Genomic DNA, 19,369 nt, shown 5'->3' on the forward strand with positions numbered 1-19,369 from the left:
TCTGATCACCGGCTCACGACTTGTTTTTTTCTCTCGCTCCAGGACCTGTTCTCTGCGCGCCCCTTGTCGGATTCCACGCCTGTCTCCCTCCGAGCTCCCTTGCCTCACGCCAGCTCAACTACCCCGAGCCAAGTCACCAGCCCTCGCCACACTTTTGTGATCACTAATAAAAAGAGCACGCATCTCACCCCTGTGTGTCTGCTCCGGGATCCTCTCTTGCTCACGCAACCCTAACAGTTTTGCTTGTTAAAGCCTTAAAGGATGTCATTTGTCAACCAAAATGACTGCTGAGAAAACCGTCTATGGTGCTGTGTTGGTCTATCGTCGTTAGGGTAATAGCAAACTATTAAATGATTAAAAGAATGTGGCAGAAAATGTATTTCTTCTAAGAAAAAGGAGCATCTGTTGAGAGAACATATAAAAGCATCCGTTGACTTAACACATTCATAAATCTATTTTGCTGGCAATTAATTTAGGGGAATGCAAAGCGTCTGAAAGCAGATAAGCTGTAATGAGCTTCTGCTAATGAGAGAAAATGCTGCCTGAAAGTGGCCGACTGTGAAGTCAGCGCAAAGACTACAGCACACAGAAAGAAGTGGTGACAATTCTTATCACGTTCACACTATCAACAATCTCAGCCTTTGCTCCACTCACTTTGACATTAAAGTCAGCTCCAGTGCACAAAAAAGAAAGGCCAGGCACCAAAACGGCCTTGGCCAGCACTTTTGTAGGCGCAGGCCTCTAAAAGGTGTCATAACTACTCTGCAATTGGGGTGCGTGATTTGCTTGTTTGTGACAGATCAATGTTTCAGATAGGATTAGGTGGGGAAGAGAGAACTGAGGAATCGGGGCAAACTGGAGAGCTGTAGCCGTGCCAGGGATGACAAATTGTTGGAGGGATGCCTAGTGAGAGGACTCTTTCAGTTGACTTTCACTTTTATTGTGTCAGGCTCAGATAGCAGAAAAGCTCTTTTGCTAACACCGACTGAGCAAACAAGAGCGACTGTCAAGAACTCTGTAGCTTTTTCTTTGAACAACCTAACCTCTCTTACCTTCTGAAGCAGGTCAATCTCCTGCTGCTTTGCATTGAGTACAGCCAAGGCCTGCTCATGCTCCAACTCGAGCTGCTGCCTCCGCTCCGCAGCCTCACGCATATGCTGTCCGCAGGGGATGAGAGGTTGGAGAAGCAGGGAAAGAGGGAGATGATGTGGGGAGGGCATAAAGACGACTAATGTTAGTGGTACTAAGAGCCAACGCAAAGTGCATCCCCGGTCTTTTCACTATGCATTCCGCTCAATGCAAGTGTTACATGCCCACTCGTGTCTCACACGCACAAGCTGGTTAACAGTGTATAGTGCAGCGTACTGACCTAATTGACACCCTTAAGGACGAGAGCAACCCAGACTACAAAGAGCAGTTCCCTCGTAAATTATGTGTGAATGCTGAGAGATGCTGTTGCCGAATGAAAATCCCAAAAGATAACCATAAAGAACGATAATGCTGCCTGGTACAATACAGAATCAGCCTGTAAGACAGACAGAGAAGGCTTTTTAAGGTTTTTCCATTTATAATCTTTTCAAACTAGGGTTGGGAATCTCTGGCATGAAGCCGATTCGATATGTATCTAGATACACAGGTTACGATTCGATTCAAAAACGATACATTTTTAAGGCCGAGCGATTCGATACGATTTGATACAGTTTAAGAACGATACTGTTCGAAACAGAGTGAAAACGATACGATAGTAAACATTTGTTGTGTGTGTTCGTACAGTATTTTAAACATAAAAAAGACCACATTTCTAATGGCAAAATTAAACAACAAAATTTCAAACCAATGTTATGTTTTATTCTTTATGAAAAAAGAAAAAAATTAGGCAGTAATTCAATTACTGTATTTCCTGGTGTTTTGAACAAAAGAGGTAAGTAATTTAAGTGCAAACTTTCAACGTAAACATCTTACAAACAAAAAATATTAATTATACGCAGCAGCTCTAGAAAAAAAAGAAAAAAAGAAAGAAGAAAACCTGCTAGTGTTATCATGAATAAATAATAAATTATGCTTTACCACTGGTATAATTGGGGGAATAAAAACATGGCATTTTAGACGGACAGGTCAATAATCATTACTTTAACCTTATACACAGCAAAGTCATTCACTTATGCCTGTGCTTCCACATTTTTTATTCATCATCAATGTCCATATCTTTTTGGAAGGGCAGATTTTTCTTGAGCAAGATCAACTAATCCACATGTTCATCTTTAAGTAGACTGCGTTTCGTGGAAACAAAATCTCCAGAGGGTCACGCTGCCCTTTCCACCATTGTAGTGAGTTAGTTTTCAAGGTTAAAAACTCCAAAAAAACACTCCACACTTCACACTAGCTCTGTCCCATGCGAACAGATCTGGCTCCCTTCATCACTTCAAACTCCGACTTTTGTTTTCCTGGGTGTGTTGAAGATAAATCGCTGCACGTCGCTGGCGTCGGTGCTCAAACTGTCCATTGTTTTAGCATGTTGCTTCGTTGCCACTACTAGTTTCGTTTTGGGCTGTGAAGAAAAAGCTACGGAGCGTGCGTTACAGTGGTTTTGTAAGCTCTCGCATTCTTATGACATGCCCGTGACGATCGGGTAATGACGGCGACTAGTAGCGATTCTGCGGAAATGCATGAGAAGTTGAGGCAACCACGACTGCGAGTGGTGCTTGTCCATATTACAGTCTCAATCTAAGTGCGCTGTGTGGTGAATGACACATGCGCAGCATGTGAAGTAAAAGCAAAATTGTTATCATATTAAGCAATGCATTGAACTAGGCATTAGAGGCCGATTCTTGTGCTCGCGATAGCCGAATTCTATCTCTCCTATCGGTTCATTGACTATTTAATGGCTAATTACTGTCGAATGGTAACTTTACTATCGATACAGCTGTATCTCTCACCTGTAAAACCGGATATCCGTTCGTATCGGTTTATCATTCTTAATCTTATTTCAAACTTATTACTGTGTAATTGAAACTCAATAGCAGAGGTTTCATATTCCTTTTTCCGCAGGCATTGTAGTTACAATTTACTTCGGGGGGCCAGCCTGACTGCGAATCTGTATAAGCCTAAGTTTACACCGCTCGTCATTCCAATTTTTTTTTGCCCATATGCGATACGAATCTGATATTTTCATGTGGTATGAACATTCCAAGTTTGATTTTTTTTTTTAAATCTGAACTGAGCCTCTTCCATATGTGGGTACAAATCAGATATGTATCCGATGCTTCTGGACTATGAACGCTTATCCATACACATCTGATCTACACGTTATCAACAAACGAAATAATTCACTACAGTTCAACAAAGCAAACAACAGACATGTATGAGCAAAGGCGAACAAAGGCACAAAAAATAGCTTCTGCTTCTTAATACCGCACGAGAGGCTATCAGGTTAAAACAATAGCATAATCCTCTCTGCTTGCGTCCCCTATCTTTCTTCTTGGTTATCAGGCCCCCCACATGGTGTCCACGGGTAAATATAATTAGTTAACGAGCCACCACTATGTTCATAGGCAGCATAGGTGTGTAAAAATTAGAGCTGTCAAACGATTAAAAATTTTAATCGAGTTAATCACAGCTTAAAAATTAATTAATCGTAATTAATTGCAATTCAAACCATCTCCAAAATATGCCATATTTTTCTGTATTATTGTTGGAATGGAAAGATAAGACAAAAGATGGATTTATAAAAGAGAGCATTTGGATGATCCAGAAGAGGACTGGGAGAATGTGTTATGGTCAGATGAAACCAAAATAGAACTTTTTGGTCGAAACACAGGTTCTCGTGTTTGGAGGAGAAAGAATACTGAGTTGCATCCGAAGAACACCATACCCACTGTGAAGCATGGGGGTGGAAACATCATGCTTTGGGGCTGTTTTTCTGCAAAAGGACCAGGATGACTGATATGTGTAAAGGAAAGAATGAATGGGGCCATGTATCGAGAGATTTTGAATGAAAATCTCCTTCCATCAGCAAGGGCATTGAAGTCTTTCAGCATGACAATAATCCCAAACACACAGCCAGGGCAACAAAGGAGTGGCTTCGTAAGAAACATTTCAAGGTCCTGGAGTCGCCTAGCCAGACTCCAGATCTCAACCCCGTAGAAAATCTGTGGAGGAAGTTGAAAGTCTGTGTTGCCCGACGACAGCCCCAAAACATCACTGCTCTAGAGGCGATCTGCATGGAGGAATGGGCCAAAATACCAGCAACAGTGTGTGAAAAGCTTGTGAAGAGTTCAGAAAACATTTGGCCTTCATTATTGCCAACAAAGGGTACGTAACAAAGTATTGAGATGAACTTTTGGTATTGATCAAATACTCATTTTCCACCATGATTTGCAAATAAATTCTTAAAAAAAAATCAAACAATGTGATTTTCCGTTTTTTTTTTTTCCACATTCTGTCCCTCATGGTCGAAGTTTACCCATGCTGACAATTACAGGCCTCTCTAATATTTTCAAGTGGGAGAACTTGCGCAATTAGTGGTTGACTAAATACTTATTTGCCCCACTGTACATGATGCAAATTTGACAACCAAAGTACTACCATGCGCTTTCAGCTTGTCTTGTTTAGATGCATACAGACACACCGTACAAAAGATACTATAAGAAAATACTTAAACATAGTAATATTGTATAAGGGTGGTTTAAATATGGAGCAATTATTTTTTTTCATTTGTGTGATTCAATAAACATGCTTTAGGCATTTCAATGAAGTTCAGCGTTTGCAATATTATAAATTTTTACGCCAATTTTTACACTTTTGCTGCAAATGAATATCGGCTCCAAAAATCGGTTATCGGGCCCTCTAACTAATAATAATCAGTATCGGTCCGGAAAATCTCATATCGGTCAATCTCTAGAATAAAACATAATGAACAACCACAATGGGAGTAAATCACACTCCCGTGTGATACATTAAACTGTTCAGACCATAAGGACAATCAGATTCTTATTGTCCATGTATTAAAAAAAAAAGCATAAAATCGCCAAAATAAAGTCACCACAAAAGCAAGCAAATTAACATGTCATAGTGCACATGCATGCGATGTCACGGACGTGTACCCTTCACACTGAGAGTCATATACTGTATGTTTGTGTAATATGAACAGCAGAAATATCAAGAATTAAGGTTACATTGCATTAAATCATAAGCAAGATTTTTTTTCAACATTTTAGGAGTTCAGTTAATTCATTCTATGATTTTTCTGAGGCTGTCCGTGAAATTCGCTCCGGAATTTGCAGTATAATCAGCTCTAAGTGGTGATAAAAACCTCTTTTACAGTTTAAAATTTTACTTGATAAAAAGTCGATGCACATGATTTGCTTTCAAGGGCCACAAAAATTGATGTGGTGGGTCTACTCTAGCCCCCGAGCCTTGAATTTGACACTGAGTTTGGGTTGAGAATAGTAGCAGCTCATTGTCACTCTCCTTTTTTCTTAACGAAAGCAAAAACAAGCAGCTGTTTAATTACAATGGTATTAGTGTAAATGGTTGTCCCTCAGGATGCACACAAAGAATATAGTTGATGGTACTCCACAGTTTCACATCGCTGACTTGTGCAGCTGGTGGGAGATCAATGCCCTTTCAGAATGAGCCACTAATAATCAGTCCCTGTTGGCGTACACCTTTCACCTGAAGAAAGCTCGTCTCTCAGCATCCACACACTTTATCACAACAACCGCTATGTGACAACAGTCCATACCAAGTGATCAGCAGCAGTAATCAGATCAATAATTAAACTAAAGTACATATGGATGAGGACAAAAAACATCAATATGCATCAAGCTACGTTTGCTTCACCCTTTGGGTAACACAGAGTGTATTTTGCATTTTCAGTGTGGAGTCGAGTTACATGAAAAGGGTGAGCAAATTCCAAAGTGTGCCTCCTTGTCTGTGATCATCCATAACTTCCATACAAAAGGACTGAATGGAGTATAATACACCTGTCATCCATTCATTTGTGACACTACGTATAAAGTGAAAGAAGCCAATACAAGGGTGCCAGCAGAAGCTCAGGGTTAATGTGTGTTGGTGACATTATCATCATATGGGTGACCCGGCCTTGCTATTCCACTCCGCCTCATGCATCAATCACATTCTCCACTCTGTTGCCAGGTGAGCATTCTTACAATACAGCTTTAAACATTCCACCAATGACTGAACAACACTGCTTCCTGGTTGGACAAAGCTGTGATACCTTTTGATTCTAGCAGGGAAAGAGGCAAATGGGGATGGGAAAAATATGAAATATTGGAATAGAAGGGAGAAACTCTGAGCTTCTGCTTTTTCACTTCTCCTGGTCAGACCTTCCAGCACGACACTAGAAGGCAACAGACACGTCAGGGACATTAGGCGAGCCATAAGACAGCCAGTATGAGGTAGATTAGCACATTGAAGTGTCGTGCTGATAAAAGGACTCGAATTGAGAACCTGAGCAAGACATACTCTTCACATCTGAGCTCCTTTCTTACCTTGAGCACCTGCTCTAGGTTCTCCAGTTTGCCTTGGAGCTGGTTTCTCTCCCACAGGGCTAAATCTCTCTCCTGCGTCACAGCACCAAGCGTATCTTTGAGTTGGGCATACTCAGACTTCACCTGTGCACACAACACAAGGAGAGAACAAAGCTTTGACTACACAGCTGTTGTTAGTTTTGTTTGTTTTACCGGGTGAAAACCATGGCGTTTGCCATGAAGATAAGTTTTATTTTGGTGTCACAATGCTCTGGCTGTCAAATACACAGTGTTTGGACTGTGATGGTGAAATTACTCCAGAGGAACAGGGTCATTTCATCCATAGGCGGAGTTTTACTTTTGGGACAGGGGGGGCACAAGATGTTGATGACCCAGAAACGCAGTGTATGCAATAAAATTAACTACAAGAATATTCAAAATAATACGTTGAAAATGTGCGTTTTTTTTTTTGTTTTTTTTTTTGTCTCCCATTATTATTGAGGGGAATTCTAAATTAGGCTGCTGGCAGGACAGCTATACTTTTCACCAAGATCATCATCCATTAAATATGGTACGCCCGCCGGTGTCGTGCCAATGTAGTTACCTCAGTCAAAAATTGTATCCCCTGGGCGGTGCCATATGGAGGTAGATTTGTGTCTTCATTATTTGATCCAAAAAAAAAAAAAAAAAAAAAAAAAAAAAAAAAGCTTCAATCAGAACAAAAAGTTGCCTCAATCAAAGTATATATTTTCAATAAGAAAAACGTCACTTCAATAAAAAAAAATTAAAAAATTTTTAAAAGGTGTTTGAATGCAAAAATAAATTTGAAACCTAAAAAAATGCATTTGAAAGCTATTTATATATATACAGTATATATATATATATATATATATATATATATATATATATATATATATATATATATATGTATATGTATACATACATATATATATACACAAATATATATACACACACACACACACACATATATATATATATATATACATATAATTTTTTTTTTTTGTAGTCAATTTTTCCATTTTTTTGTGTTTGGTGTTTGGGCCACATTTTGGCTAGGACATTTGTGTCTTTATTATTCAATCAAAAATTAAGTTGCTTTATACAAAAAAACATTTTCAAAAGAAAAATCACTTCAATAAAAAAAAAAAAAAAAAAAAAAAAAAATTCAATCATAAAAAAAAAGTTTTTGAATGCAAAAAAGTTTTATTTGATTTTAGCAATCTTTTTTGTGTTTGGGCCATATCCCCGTCGACCTACTGTCACGAACCCATTGTGTTATTCTCCCTTTTCTACGATCGTGTGTATTTTTGTTTGTATTTAATAAAGCCTTGAATGCATCCCTCCGTTGTTTCCTGCTTTAAGGTACAACCTTGTTTCCGCAGTTGCGGAACCTAACGTCGGCAACAAAACAAACTAGACATTTCCAAAGATGGACTATGGACTCTCCTCCTCGGCTCTACGATCCAGTAGCAATTTAATTTCGTTATGTTTTCAGTTTAATTTAGCTATTTCCAGCTTGCTATGTTGATAATTGTCATGTTTGTTTACCACTTTTCATCTTACTGCAAAGAAAGAGGAAGTGATGATCGGCCTGCCATGATATTTACATCATCAGCCATTGTGCTTTGACCCGGCAATTAACCGCTTGCTTTCATGTGTACCGCTTCCTGGGAAAGTCCCGGACATTATACTAAGACGCGACCCATTAAATGTCTGCGTAATCTCCGTGTCAGTCGACTGGGGAAATTTCTTTCAAATACAAGGGCTGCTCGTTTAAATCCTAGGATTTAAACTGTGTTCAGGCGTATGTGAAAGGGGCTACAGAGTATAATTTTTCCTTACACTTCATATTCTCTCTTATGTTCTGAAATATCAATGAGTAACAAGGAGTGGTTTATGTCATCATTTTTAGAGAAAGAAGCCACAAATGCCAACTCATTCCCGGTGAAAAGGTAAATCACAAAATCTAATGTGTGCACCCAACTGTTGACCAACTTGTGTCAAAATGAAAACAGGGACAATCATTAGAATGGGTTACAAATAAAGTTAGCAATGTACTGAACCATAAATTGATTTACTGTAACTAAGATACTGTGGTTTCATACTTTATTCAGAGGTAAGAATAACACCACTTGTGCAGAATTAAGGCATGCCAAGTACTTCCCTGATAATCAGCCACAGTGATAACAATTGAGAGACACCAGCCTCAAGAGCTGCCCCATAGTCCTGAGAGGACATCAATAAATAGCATCCTACTCTTCAACCCCAACAGCAACTATCTGCCAATAAATTCATTCATGTAATTGACTTACTGCCCATAGAGACTGAGCTTTTTTGTTGATTTAGTGGTTGTATTCTGTGTATTCACTTTTAAGGTCATTGGGACAAAAGATTTTTTTTTTTTTTTGGTCATAATCGGAAGACTTGTTCATGTCACATGTCAGATACTGCAGCCCGTGAAACCTTTTAACACTAGAAAACCCAGCAAAGGCTGAATCAGCCTTTCCCTAAGACAAATACTCCTAATATTCCCATATATGAATGGCTCTTGTCTGTCGGACAATGACTTGCCAATTCAAAAGCACTTGGGCCATTTTGGCCACCTCTGGGTTTTTCCGGGGTAAAGTAAGGCCAAATCGGCCATTGTTTGGGACTATTAGGAGTACAAGAATTCTCTGGGACTTCTAGTGTTAATATGTTCTGATTTTAAGAATGTACTGTATGTATAAACTAAATGTTTGCCTGAAATTTAGAGATGAAAAGTTATCACAAACAACTTACAACAAACAAATTGTTGTATATTACATTCTTATTACTCAATTAACAATAAAAAGTCAGATTCAGTTTATACATGCAAAATCACCATTGGCTCATTTCATTTCAGGTAAGACAGCAAGTGTGCATCTTGGTTGTCTCTTCTTACCCTCTCATATTCAGATGATTTGTGACTGCCGTTGAAAAACTGGAGGCTTAAGTGTGTATTCTCCTGGAAAAAGTCTTGAATCTCATTCTCCTATGCATAAAAAAAGAGAAGAAAATTTAGGGTACATGATGTCGATTAATATAGTCCACTGAACTCAGCTACGGTTATCAGCGACACATTGATAGAGGCAGTATTACTCATTTTTAGAGGGCTCAGTGATTTTTTTTCCCTACATGTCATAAAACATTCTCTAACAAAACAACTTCCGTTATGTTAGCCCATTGTGAATGAGTTCTGAAATTGATTGTTGCCAAAATCATGGCAATTAGATCTCTAGAGATATTTTTGCCTGCTATCCTATAAATAATAATTCCTTTTTTCAAACGTATTTTTCAAATACATACATATAATATGTAACATATTACCAAAAATAGATATTTACATTTACTAATGATTATCTTGTCGCAAATGTCTATTTATAATCAACAAATAAAAAAACATAACGAAAATGAGTGCAGTTTTGGACAATACAATGCTTCAGTGTTTTCATTTACGGATGTGCCAATCTTATTAAACAAATCAGTCCATCCATTCTAGAATTGTGCAATATTATGGGGCAGCAAATAAAATCGGCCGATAAAAGCATTTTAAAATTATATCGGATAATATCGACATCAGTTTTTCATTATTGGTTTTGGGCCAATACTGCATGTTGCCTTCAACGTGAATGTAGAGATTAGGTTAGGACAGTGGTGTCCAAACTATTCCACATAGGGCCGCAGTTGGTGCTGGATTTCATTTCTACAAAACAAGAAGACATCTTTTCACCAATCTAGTGTCTCACAAGTGTAATCAGTTGATTGCAGTCAGGTTCTGCTTGTTTTAGCACAAACTTCATTGGTTAAACTGTCTGTGCTCGATTGGTAGGAACAAAAACCAGGACCCACAGCGGCCCCTGAGGACAGGTTTGGACACCCAAGGTTTAGGAGGTTACATTTATCATTATTAAAGCATCCAGTGTGGCATCACAATTAGGGTTGGGCATCGAGCATTGATAGGATCCGGGACTAACACTCTGATGTTCCCAGGACCGTTCGAATCTTTAAATTTCGATTCCATGTTTCGATGCCCTGACCGCCGATTGGGAAAAAAATAGCTGCCAAACACCATGAAGAAGAAGCCGCATGAAGCGTGTGTTTGTGCATTGCAGCTTGATTTCAACCATGGACACAATGTGGCGGGGCTCAAAAGTTTGGCTCAACTTCACAAACAAAAATGACAATCAGTTCAGTGCAACATTTGCCACACAGCTATATCATCCAAAGGTGACATGACCAATATGTTTAAACACCTCCGGCTTCATGGAATACAAGTGCCGAGTACAGCATAGCTGAGTGCCATGTATTTGACACGCTGCGCCAGTCCTCTAACCAGTCAGAACCAGGTAAGTAAAACATTAAATTACTAGTACATCTGTCTTCTGCTACCCCCGCGACCCGACACCGGATTAAGTGGTAGATGATGGATGGATGGATGGATGGATGGATGGATGGATGGATGGATGGATGGATGGATGGATGGATGGATGGATGGATGGATGGATGGATGGATGGATGGATGGATGGATGGAATCGTACAAGAGTAAGTCATATTATTACGACGGGCTAATGTTGCTATATAAGCAGCTACGTACTTTAAATAGCACGTTGCCGCGTCTGTTAAAATCAACAGTGTTAAAAGCATCTCTTGTTTTAGAATCGGTTTTACAAATAAGGAAATCCTTATTGTTTTGCCTCATCTACATCAAATTATAATCAATAGAAAAATTTATACTACTGCTGCGACGTAGCTCCCAGCTAAGGTACATGTATGTAAAGTGCATGGCTGCTCACAGCTACCTTACCCCTATGTAATATTTGCGACTTTTTCTCGTTTCACATATTTATGCGTTCAAGCTTCATCTACACCCAGTGAACGTGTGTTCTCCACTGCAGTCACGCTTACTGCCTGAGAAGGCAGATTTATCATTTTCTTCAACAAAACCTGTTTCTGAATTCATACTGTACCCGCTGCTAATCTGGACTGGGTTGTACAAGTTTTTTTGTTTGTTTCATATTCTGCACTAGGTTAGCCCGTTAGTGGGAGCTGAATAACATGTAAAAAGCATAAGACACTCTAAAACATAGGCAAAAGAGTGAAATGCTTGAATGTTTAGGACAGAATGTGGTTGTGTAGACTATAAATAATGCTCACTAATGAGCATGTTGATGTTTGGAAACCAGTGTGAGGGATAAGCAACCTTGACGAAAAAAAAAGACTGAGGACAGTATTACGTATACCAGTGGTTCTTGACCTTGTTGAAGGTACCGAACCCCACGAGTTTCATTCACGGAACCCTCCGGAATTTCATAATATAATATCATCAGTAACGAATTGAAATCCGAGCATGCTAACATCTAAGTGAATCCAGTTCAAATTTCTTCCAGATTTTGAATTTACGACAAATAATTTTGTTAATAATATAATTTTTGTAGATTTTTTTTAGATTGGAAAATGAAACTCATTTCATTTCACATTGTTTTCATGTCTACATTCTCATTTTATTGTTGCATCCTTGCATCACATACTATTTTCATGGCGTAAAATGAAGCAAATGTTTTTTTAATTAATTTTTTTTTTAATTATCTACGCAGTTCTCGTTGTCTGTGGGTCTGTTACACTCCCTTATACTAAGTACCAGTCAACCTTCCACTGAGCAAACAGATTTCTCCTGCCATGAGATAGAGAGCTAGCTCTTGAAAGATGTTGAATAAAGCCTGTAAATTGAGGGCAAACCAGTCCAAAACCTGGTCTAAGATGCAACTATGCGTAGATTTTGTCAGCGTACAAAATAGGGCTCTGCATTTCTTAAAGGAATCCACGGACGGAAAGGCTTGTAGTTCTTAAAAGATAACCGTTATTATGAGTTAAAATAATTTGATATTGAAAGCCCTCTTGATGTTTCCGTTATTATATAATTTGTAAAAAATATTTCACTAGTAGGTCACCATTGTTGTAGACGTCGCAGGGCAGTGACGTCACATGGTTATGCTGCCGGGCTTCAAGAATATTACTCTAGCGACATAAACATGTCATCTGTCCAGCCCATACAATTTGAACCTGAGAGGAACATTCACAGCACTGTCGATATTTCACAAAACAAGCAGCAAAAGCAAAATGAACAGGAAAGACGGGATAAAACAAGACGAGAGTAGGAAAAAAAACAGTGTCCTGCCAAAATGTGCAATATTGGCGAAACATCCTACAAGAGGCGAATTTGACACCCAAAATACTACTGTGCGCTTTCAGCTTGTTTTGTTTAGATGCATACTGACAGAACATACTAAAGATGCCTTAATAAAGTGCTTGTGACACGAAAAAGCATGTTTATTTCATAATACACGCGGTATTTTATGCTCCTGAATGATATGGACCGCTTGGATGTGTGTGGAAGCGATCGCTATATTTATTTAGTTTTTTGAATCCCGCGCCAGGAAAATGAGTGACTTCCGGCTTCGGTCTCGCATTGAGGAGGAGGGCGCTGTGACGTGTACGGTAGAAGACGTCTTCTTCACGCTACAGTGTACTGTTGTGTATGAGGACGAAGGATTCAGCTGATTTTGCGGATTAATACTTTTATTTTTTGCATCACGCCAGCCAAACGGCTGCAGAAAAATCATTCTGTATGCGGGAGAGGCGTATGCGCCTTTTTGGAGTTTCAAAAGGTTCCCATTCACCGTGGATATTTACTGTGGGACCATTGGACTTACAAGGAAGTGAGTAAACATCTTGTTTTGTATTATGTCAAATACGAATACAGTGATTACAAAGTAAACACTATAAAATTCCTTTAAATAAAGGACTACTTACGTTTGATCATTGATAGGCATGTAAAAAGCTATCCTCACGCTCATTAGCAGTTAACTGTTAGCACGTTAGCTACACAACAATTCCAGCCACCCTCCTCCAGGGAACGAACTGTAAATTGCTCTCCGCCGGGCGGTTTGCCGATCCGCAAAGAAACTCGACAACCGGGTCGTCATGTCAAATAATCCAGGCTAGTTATGTGTGATTTTCCACTTCGAAGACTTTGAAACATCCCTCGGTTCGGGTTAGCATGTCGGCTAACTGTCACTCCTTCTGGTCTGTTTACATTCTCCGAAGCCGGGGAAGGGAAATGACATATGTCCGATTTAGGTGTCATAAAATATCGTTCGGCAGGTGTGACAGTAAAGGTAAAGTCGACTGTTTTGACCATTATGGAGTAATTTTGCCATGTCGTCTTGAATAAATGGATTTTTATTATTTTATATTCCATTTAGCACAAGTTATTTGTCATGACCATGCCATTTATTTAGCAATTGGGGAAAATACTTGGATAAAAAGAATATCCTGTAAAAATATTGAAGTAAAGAGACAGAAACAATGACATTTTGCCGCTCTCTTCGTCGCGTTTTCCACATTGTGAATAGTTCCCCCTCGACGGGCTGACTGGTCCTTCTCAAGCCATTTATCTAGCTATTGGGGAAAATACTTGGATAAAAAGAATATCCTGTAAAAATATTGGGAGTAGAGAGACTGAAACAATGACATTTTGCAGCTCTCTTCGTCTCGTTTTCCTCGTTCTGAACAATTCCCCCTCAATGGGCTGAATAGTAAAACCGATGAGCCTAGTCTACCGCTGACGTCATCCACCTGTTGGGGACGCTAAAGCCCTATAATTGTAGGCGTGGCTAACCGGCAGATTAAAAGACTAATTTCTCGTCATCTGCGCTTTGCTAAATTGTTGTATATGGTCGAATCGTCTCAAAATATGATTCTAATTCACATAATAATGCCATTTAAGACTTTTTTTCTGGTGTCGTATCCTCTTTAAGAAAATACTTAAATGTCGCAATATCAAATGAGGGTGGTTTAAATACTAATGTGGTCAACAGATCAACAATCTGCTTTAAACTACCACAAGAAAACACAATGCTTAAAGGTATGAGAGGGAAAACATGCAAAAAGTAGTTTGAGGCAATGAAAAGGTAATAAAAGACTCAATAAAAACATGAATAGTAAGTACTCGCCACTTTTTACCTATGTGCGCATGTGCTGGACGTCTCGCTGCATAGAAGGAATTTGGATTAACCCAGTAGTGTTCGTCTAGTGACAGTGACATACTACGTCATCACCCCGAACGTTCATTGCGCGCATAAAACATGGCGCCCTCCGTAGGTCAAAACATGTACTAAATATTTTGGATTTTTAAATCTATGACAATATTTTATGTGTTTCTAATAACATTTTAGTAAAAGAGAACAATTGTGGCATATTAGAGCCTATAAGTCTTTAAGTCCGAGGTACCCTTTAACCTTCATTGAACCCCTGAGGCTTACTTATCGAACCCCTTGGGTTCGATCCAATGCCAGTTATAAACCACTGACGTATACACTGATAAGATCTGACTATCTATGAATTAAAGAAACAGCACATTAGCTGGCATTCATTAGTTTGGAAATCCAATTGATATAGCTATGGCCGTTCTATAATACCTCCCTGAGTCTGCAGTGATCACTGATGTAAGACAACATCTTCAGGTAATCTTTTGTTTTGATTTTTAATTGTTTGTGTAATTACATAAAGAATAAATGATGCAATTACAGTGCATTGGTGGAGTTGTTTCTTATTGTTTATTGAAGTGTGGGTTATGTCTAGACATGGCCTGACTCAGCTTGGTGGACCACAGATGTGTGCTTAATGTCAACCCAACTGACGAATGACTCAGTGGTGCCATTTAACACAGCAATAAAGCAAACATTCCGCGCTCTCCTTCGCTTGATGCAGCGGCCTCATCTGCCAATGCTCTGAGCAGACATCCCACACACAAAAAACATCCTTATTGATTTGTGCAATATCTTTACCCAAATGACCCAGAGAGTCTGTCTGAAGGGTACATGTGAACATTTAAACCTTCTGACTGCACCCAACCCTAGCACCAAATGTGATCAGTCATAGAGTGGAAAGCCAACGTGCAAAATGAAACCCCATCTACTGGACATAAAATCCTCAGAGTGCTGTGAATCTTTCGACAGGCGATTTAAGTATACTTGTGAGGATAAAATGCACGCCCTGCAGCCTCTATAAAAGCGCTGCCAATCACACTTTTAACAGAAGGCGTTATGTTTGCAAACAACTCGCCATTGAAGCTAAGAGGAACAGGACAGCAGGTCTTCAAGACCAGCGAGCAAGCTCAACAGGACTGCACGGAGACACTGCACTCCCTCTACTTGTTGACTCTGCTGTCTGCCACTATTGATCTTTGATTAGCAGAGATACAGTACATATTCAAGTGTCACTGGCAGAGTTGATGCTTGTTGCTATGGTGAGGGCTTAGACATGCTCAGCTGATGGACTGAGTTACACTTAATTCCCACAAGGGTGGAGGAACCAGATGGCAATGGCTGTGTTTACCATCAATCACATAGAGGACGTGTACACACTAGTTGAACTTATCTGAACAGACATGGCATAAGTACTTGAGTTTTAAGAGTCCTTGTGCCTTCATACTACAGCAAAATGGAGTGTATGGAGTTATGCTAGTGTATCACGTAAATTACATTATACAGTTAGTCCTCGGGTTACGAACGAGTTCCGCTCCTACGCTGGCGATCTAACCCGAATTTCCATGTAAATCGGGAATTAACCCTTTAAACATCCCTAAAGACCCCTAAAATCTCAAAATAACTATCCAAAAACATGTATTATACGTCATTGTACTGTCCTCGCTAAGATGTTGGAGCTATGTCCAAGTTAGACAGCGAGCTATGATGATGTCAGACGTCCTAGTGGTTTGCTGACTTTATTCAGCTGCTCATGAAATTAACACATGCAAAATGAAACTAAAGATAAAAATTAAATCAAATCAGTTTCATCTTCAATAAGAGCAATTCAAATTTGCATTTATAACTTGCTGCTGATACAGCAATAACAGTCCACACAAACTGTTAGGGCCTCTGGCCCTCCCTCCTGAGGCCTGGCCCACCTTGGGCTAGTGTGCACGTTTTTATCTGATTACAGGTTAGGACGGGTGGAGCGGCCACAGGCGCGGGCAATAACCATCAGCCATCCTTAAAAGCCAGTGAACGCTGCCACCTCGTCACCCGATCAACTCTTCTGTGTATTACGTCTAGTTTTACCTCGCATTCCTTCATTTATCTCTGATCAACGGCTCACGACTAATTTGCTCTCGCCCCAGGTCGTGTTTTATGCGCGCTCCTTGTCGGAATCCATGCCTGCCCCCTTCTGAGCTTCCACGTCTCAAGTCGGCTCAGCTAACCCGAGCAGTGCGATCTACACCCACCACGTTCTTTTCTTTTGATCGCTGATAAAATATTACTCCCCACAACCCCTATTTGTCTGCATTTATATCCGTTTCCAACGCACACACTAACACTAACAATTAGTAACAGTTAGCGTCTGCACAACATCAAAAAACAATCACATAAACTCGCCCCAAGTATTCGACCACAATTGAAAATGCACACAAAAACGAACTAGAGGTATTATATCCAGCTGTTGCATCTGTTTATGCTTCAGAAGCAGCAAATGTAATCTGCAAATGTAATCTGTCCCCTCTCTCTCCATCTCTCACTTGGCTGCGCTACTTCTTCGTGGGAGCAAATGCGCTCTTTTTCAGACGTGCGAATACGTGTGTACATGTGCTCTTACTACTCATACGCCATTAGTACTACCTACTTTACGTTTCCTGCGCTAAGATAAAGACATGCATCAGATATCAAAAGTCAACACTGTTAAAAAAAAAAAAAAAAATTAGACTCGTATAAACGTATTACATTATAGCATACAGCTTTAATCTGGTGGACTAAGTTTCATTGTATACTCAGTCAGTGAAATGCTTTGTGGTGTCTCTGCGGATCTTGTCTGCCGATCTTGTCAAGTGTCAGTTAGCCACATTAGCCCACTGGCATTTGGTAGCGGACAATCGTGGTCGATAAATATGAGCATATAACTTCACTTGTTGGGTGTTGTCATACTTTCCGACCTCTACATTATGATTGTAACGTATACCGCTCTTTACAATGTTAATCTGTGAAGGTGTGATAGTTTTTAATGACGTTCCATATTGTGACGGTGTGGTAATTGTTTTTGCTGCTGCGAGAGGGCCTCATTAAGCCATCTTTCCTTTGTAAGTGAATTCAGTCAGATAATACTTGTTTTTTGAATGCAGACATTTGGCTCACATTCAAACAATTCGAGCATTAAAAGGAATTAAGATGTGAAAAGGGAGAGATTTACACACCTGATATGATTTACTAGTTCTGCAAAAAATGAATTTATCCATTTCCTCAAATCTTCTGATTTTTGTTTTGACAAGAAAAACACTGCTGCCTTTTAATATTTAGTAAAGGAATAATTATAATTCATTAGTTTGCAAAGAAAGGTTTTTGAAAGGTTATATTTTTTCAGAGCAATACTGCGTGTGCAGTAAAAAAAAAACTATGCATTTATATCCATGTATTACAATAAAAAAGCTAGATTTGAATATTAAATGTGGATATCTATATTATTGCAATCTCTGGGTGCTAATTCATTAAAAAAAAAAAAAAAAAAAGACTAAAATACAATCGAATTAGAGACGCTACGAGTCTTCCCTAATTGTTTTTAGGACTAGAATTACTGTATTTCTTTTTTTTTTGTTACGATGCCTGCATCTTGTTGCTCAGTACAGTTAATATATTATCAAACACATTTTTAGGAGGGAGTGATTTGTAGTCAGATGCGCCTTAAATACCAAATATTCTGGTATTCTTGACTTTAAAAGTATTTTGTACTACTGTAAGCATGTAAACTTGCTTGGAGAGTAAATATTGCAAGACCACATCCAGACTAACTTGTTGAAAAAAATATCAATATGCTTGTCTGTAGAACAGGTACCCAGCAAAAAAAAACAAGCAAGCACAGAGAGAAAATGTTATGTCGACATCAGCGGGCTTGATCTGAGATTCAAACACAGCACTGTTTGAGTGTAGGTTGGTTGTGTAACAGCTGTAATTGTACATAAATTTTGTTAGCATAACGCATAGTGTTTATGCACAACTGTAAAATAGAACCTCTTCAAACAGGGGATAAATTAATGAGTTTTGTTAGACTGTAAAATAAGTTTACCTCTCTAGAAAGGACACTTAAAGCTTCAAGTGTTTTAATGTATCGAAGTTTCTATATATAAAAGCGTTCTTCATTATGCTCACCGGTCTGTCGTGTATTTGTGTGGCAGTAGTCAAGGTTTTATGTAGGAGGAGATAAGTGCTGTACCGGAGAACAACCTGCCATTTCTGCATGCCATTTCGGGACAGATTGCCTGGCCTTGGTGGGCTAACAATGGGCGAGAGGGGAAGTGCTGCTGTGGGCTGGAGCTTTAAGAAAAATACTCCTAATGGAGTGTTTATTTGTGCACATACAAAGAGAGCTCATCAAAAGAAGAAGGCTTGAGAATATGAGTGGTTGGATTCCTGCAGTGTTATTTAAATGACAGCTAAATATCCCCCAGCTTCTTTCTTGCTTGGAACTTTCTCACTATACATCACGTCATCCAGTCTTTGCCATTCCTACATTCTTTTTATTTATAGGCTTTTAATATCGTACATCAGTCACTGAGTATGGAGGTCCACTGTGTAAATGTACTGTAAACAACAGCAGTGAATTCAACCATCTTACTACTAGGCTGTTGGGAAAAAACTTTAAGATCGACAATCGTAGCATTAAAGCAGCAGTTAGTAGCCTTCTCTCTTAAACTAGAACATAAAGCGCCTGAGGCAAATCCACTTTATCCGCAGTGTGATATAAAATAATAATAACAGAATCATCTTTTATATCTATCTGCCACATGGGA

The 19,369-nt window shown here is 39.2% G+C and overlaps 1 protein-coding gene across 1 annotated transcript in view; it reads right to left on the reverse strand.

The window, feature by feature from the left end:
- rimbp2b (RIMS binding protein 2b) overlaps positions 1-19,369 on the reverse strand; it is a 165,544-nt gene that overhangs the window by 52,863 nt on the left and 93,312 nt on the right. Inside the window, 3 exon segments of the mRNA XM_057833081.1 lie at positions 1,053-1,157; positions 6,513-6,635; positions 9,436-9,525. Of these exon segments, the coding sequence (XP_057689064.1) occupies positions 1,053-1,157; positions 6,513-6,635; positions 9,436-9,525 (318 nt within the window).

The sequence above is a fragment of the Corythoichthys intestinalis genome, chromosome 3 (assembly GCF_030265065.1).
Source record: "Corythoichthys intestinalis isolate RoL2023-P3 chromosome 3, ASM3026506v1, whole genome shotgun sequence".
NCBI lineage: Eukaryota > Metazoa > Chordata > Actinopteri > Syngnathiformes > Syngnathidae > Corythoichthys > Corythoichthys intestinalis.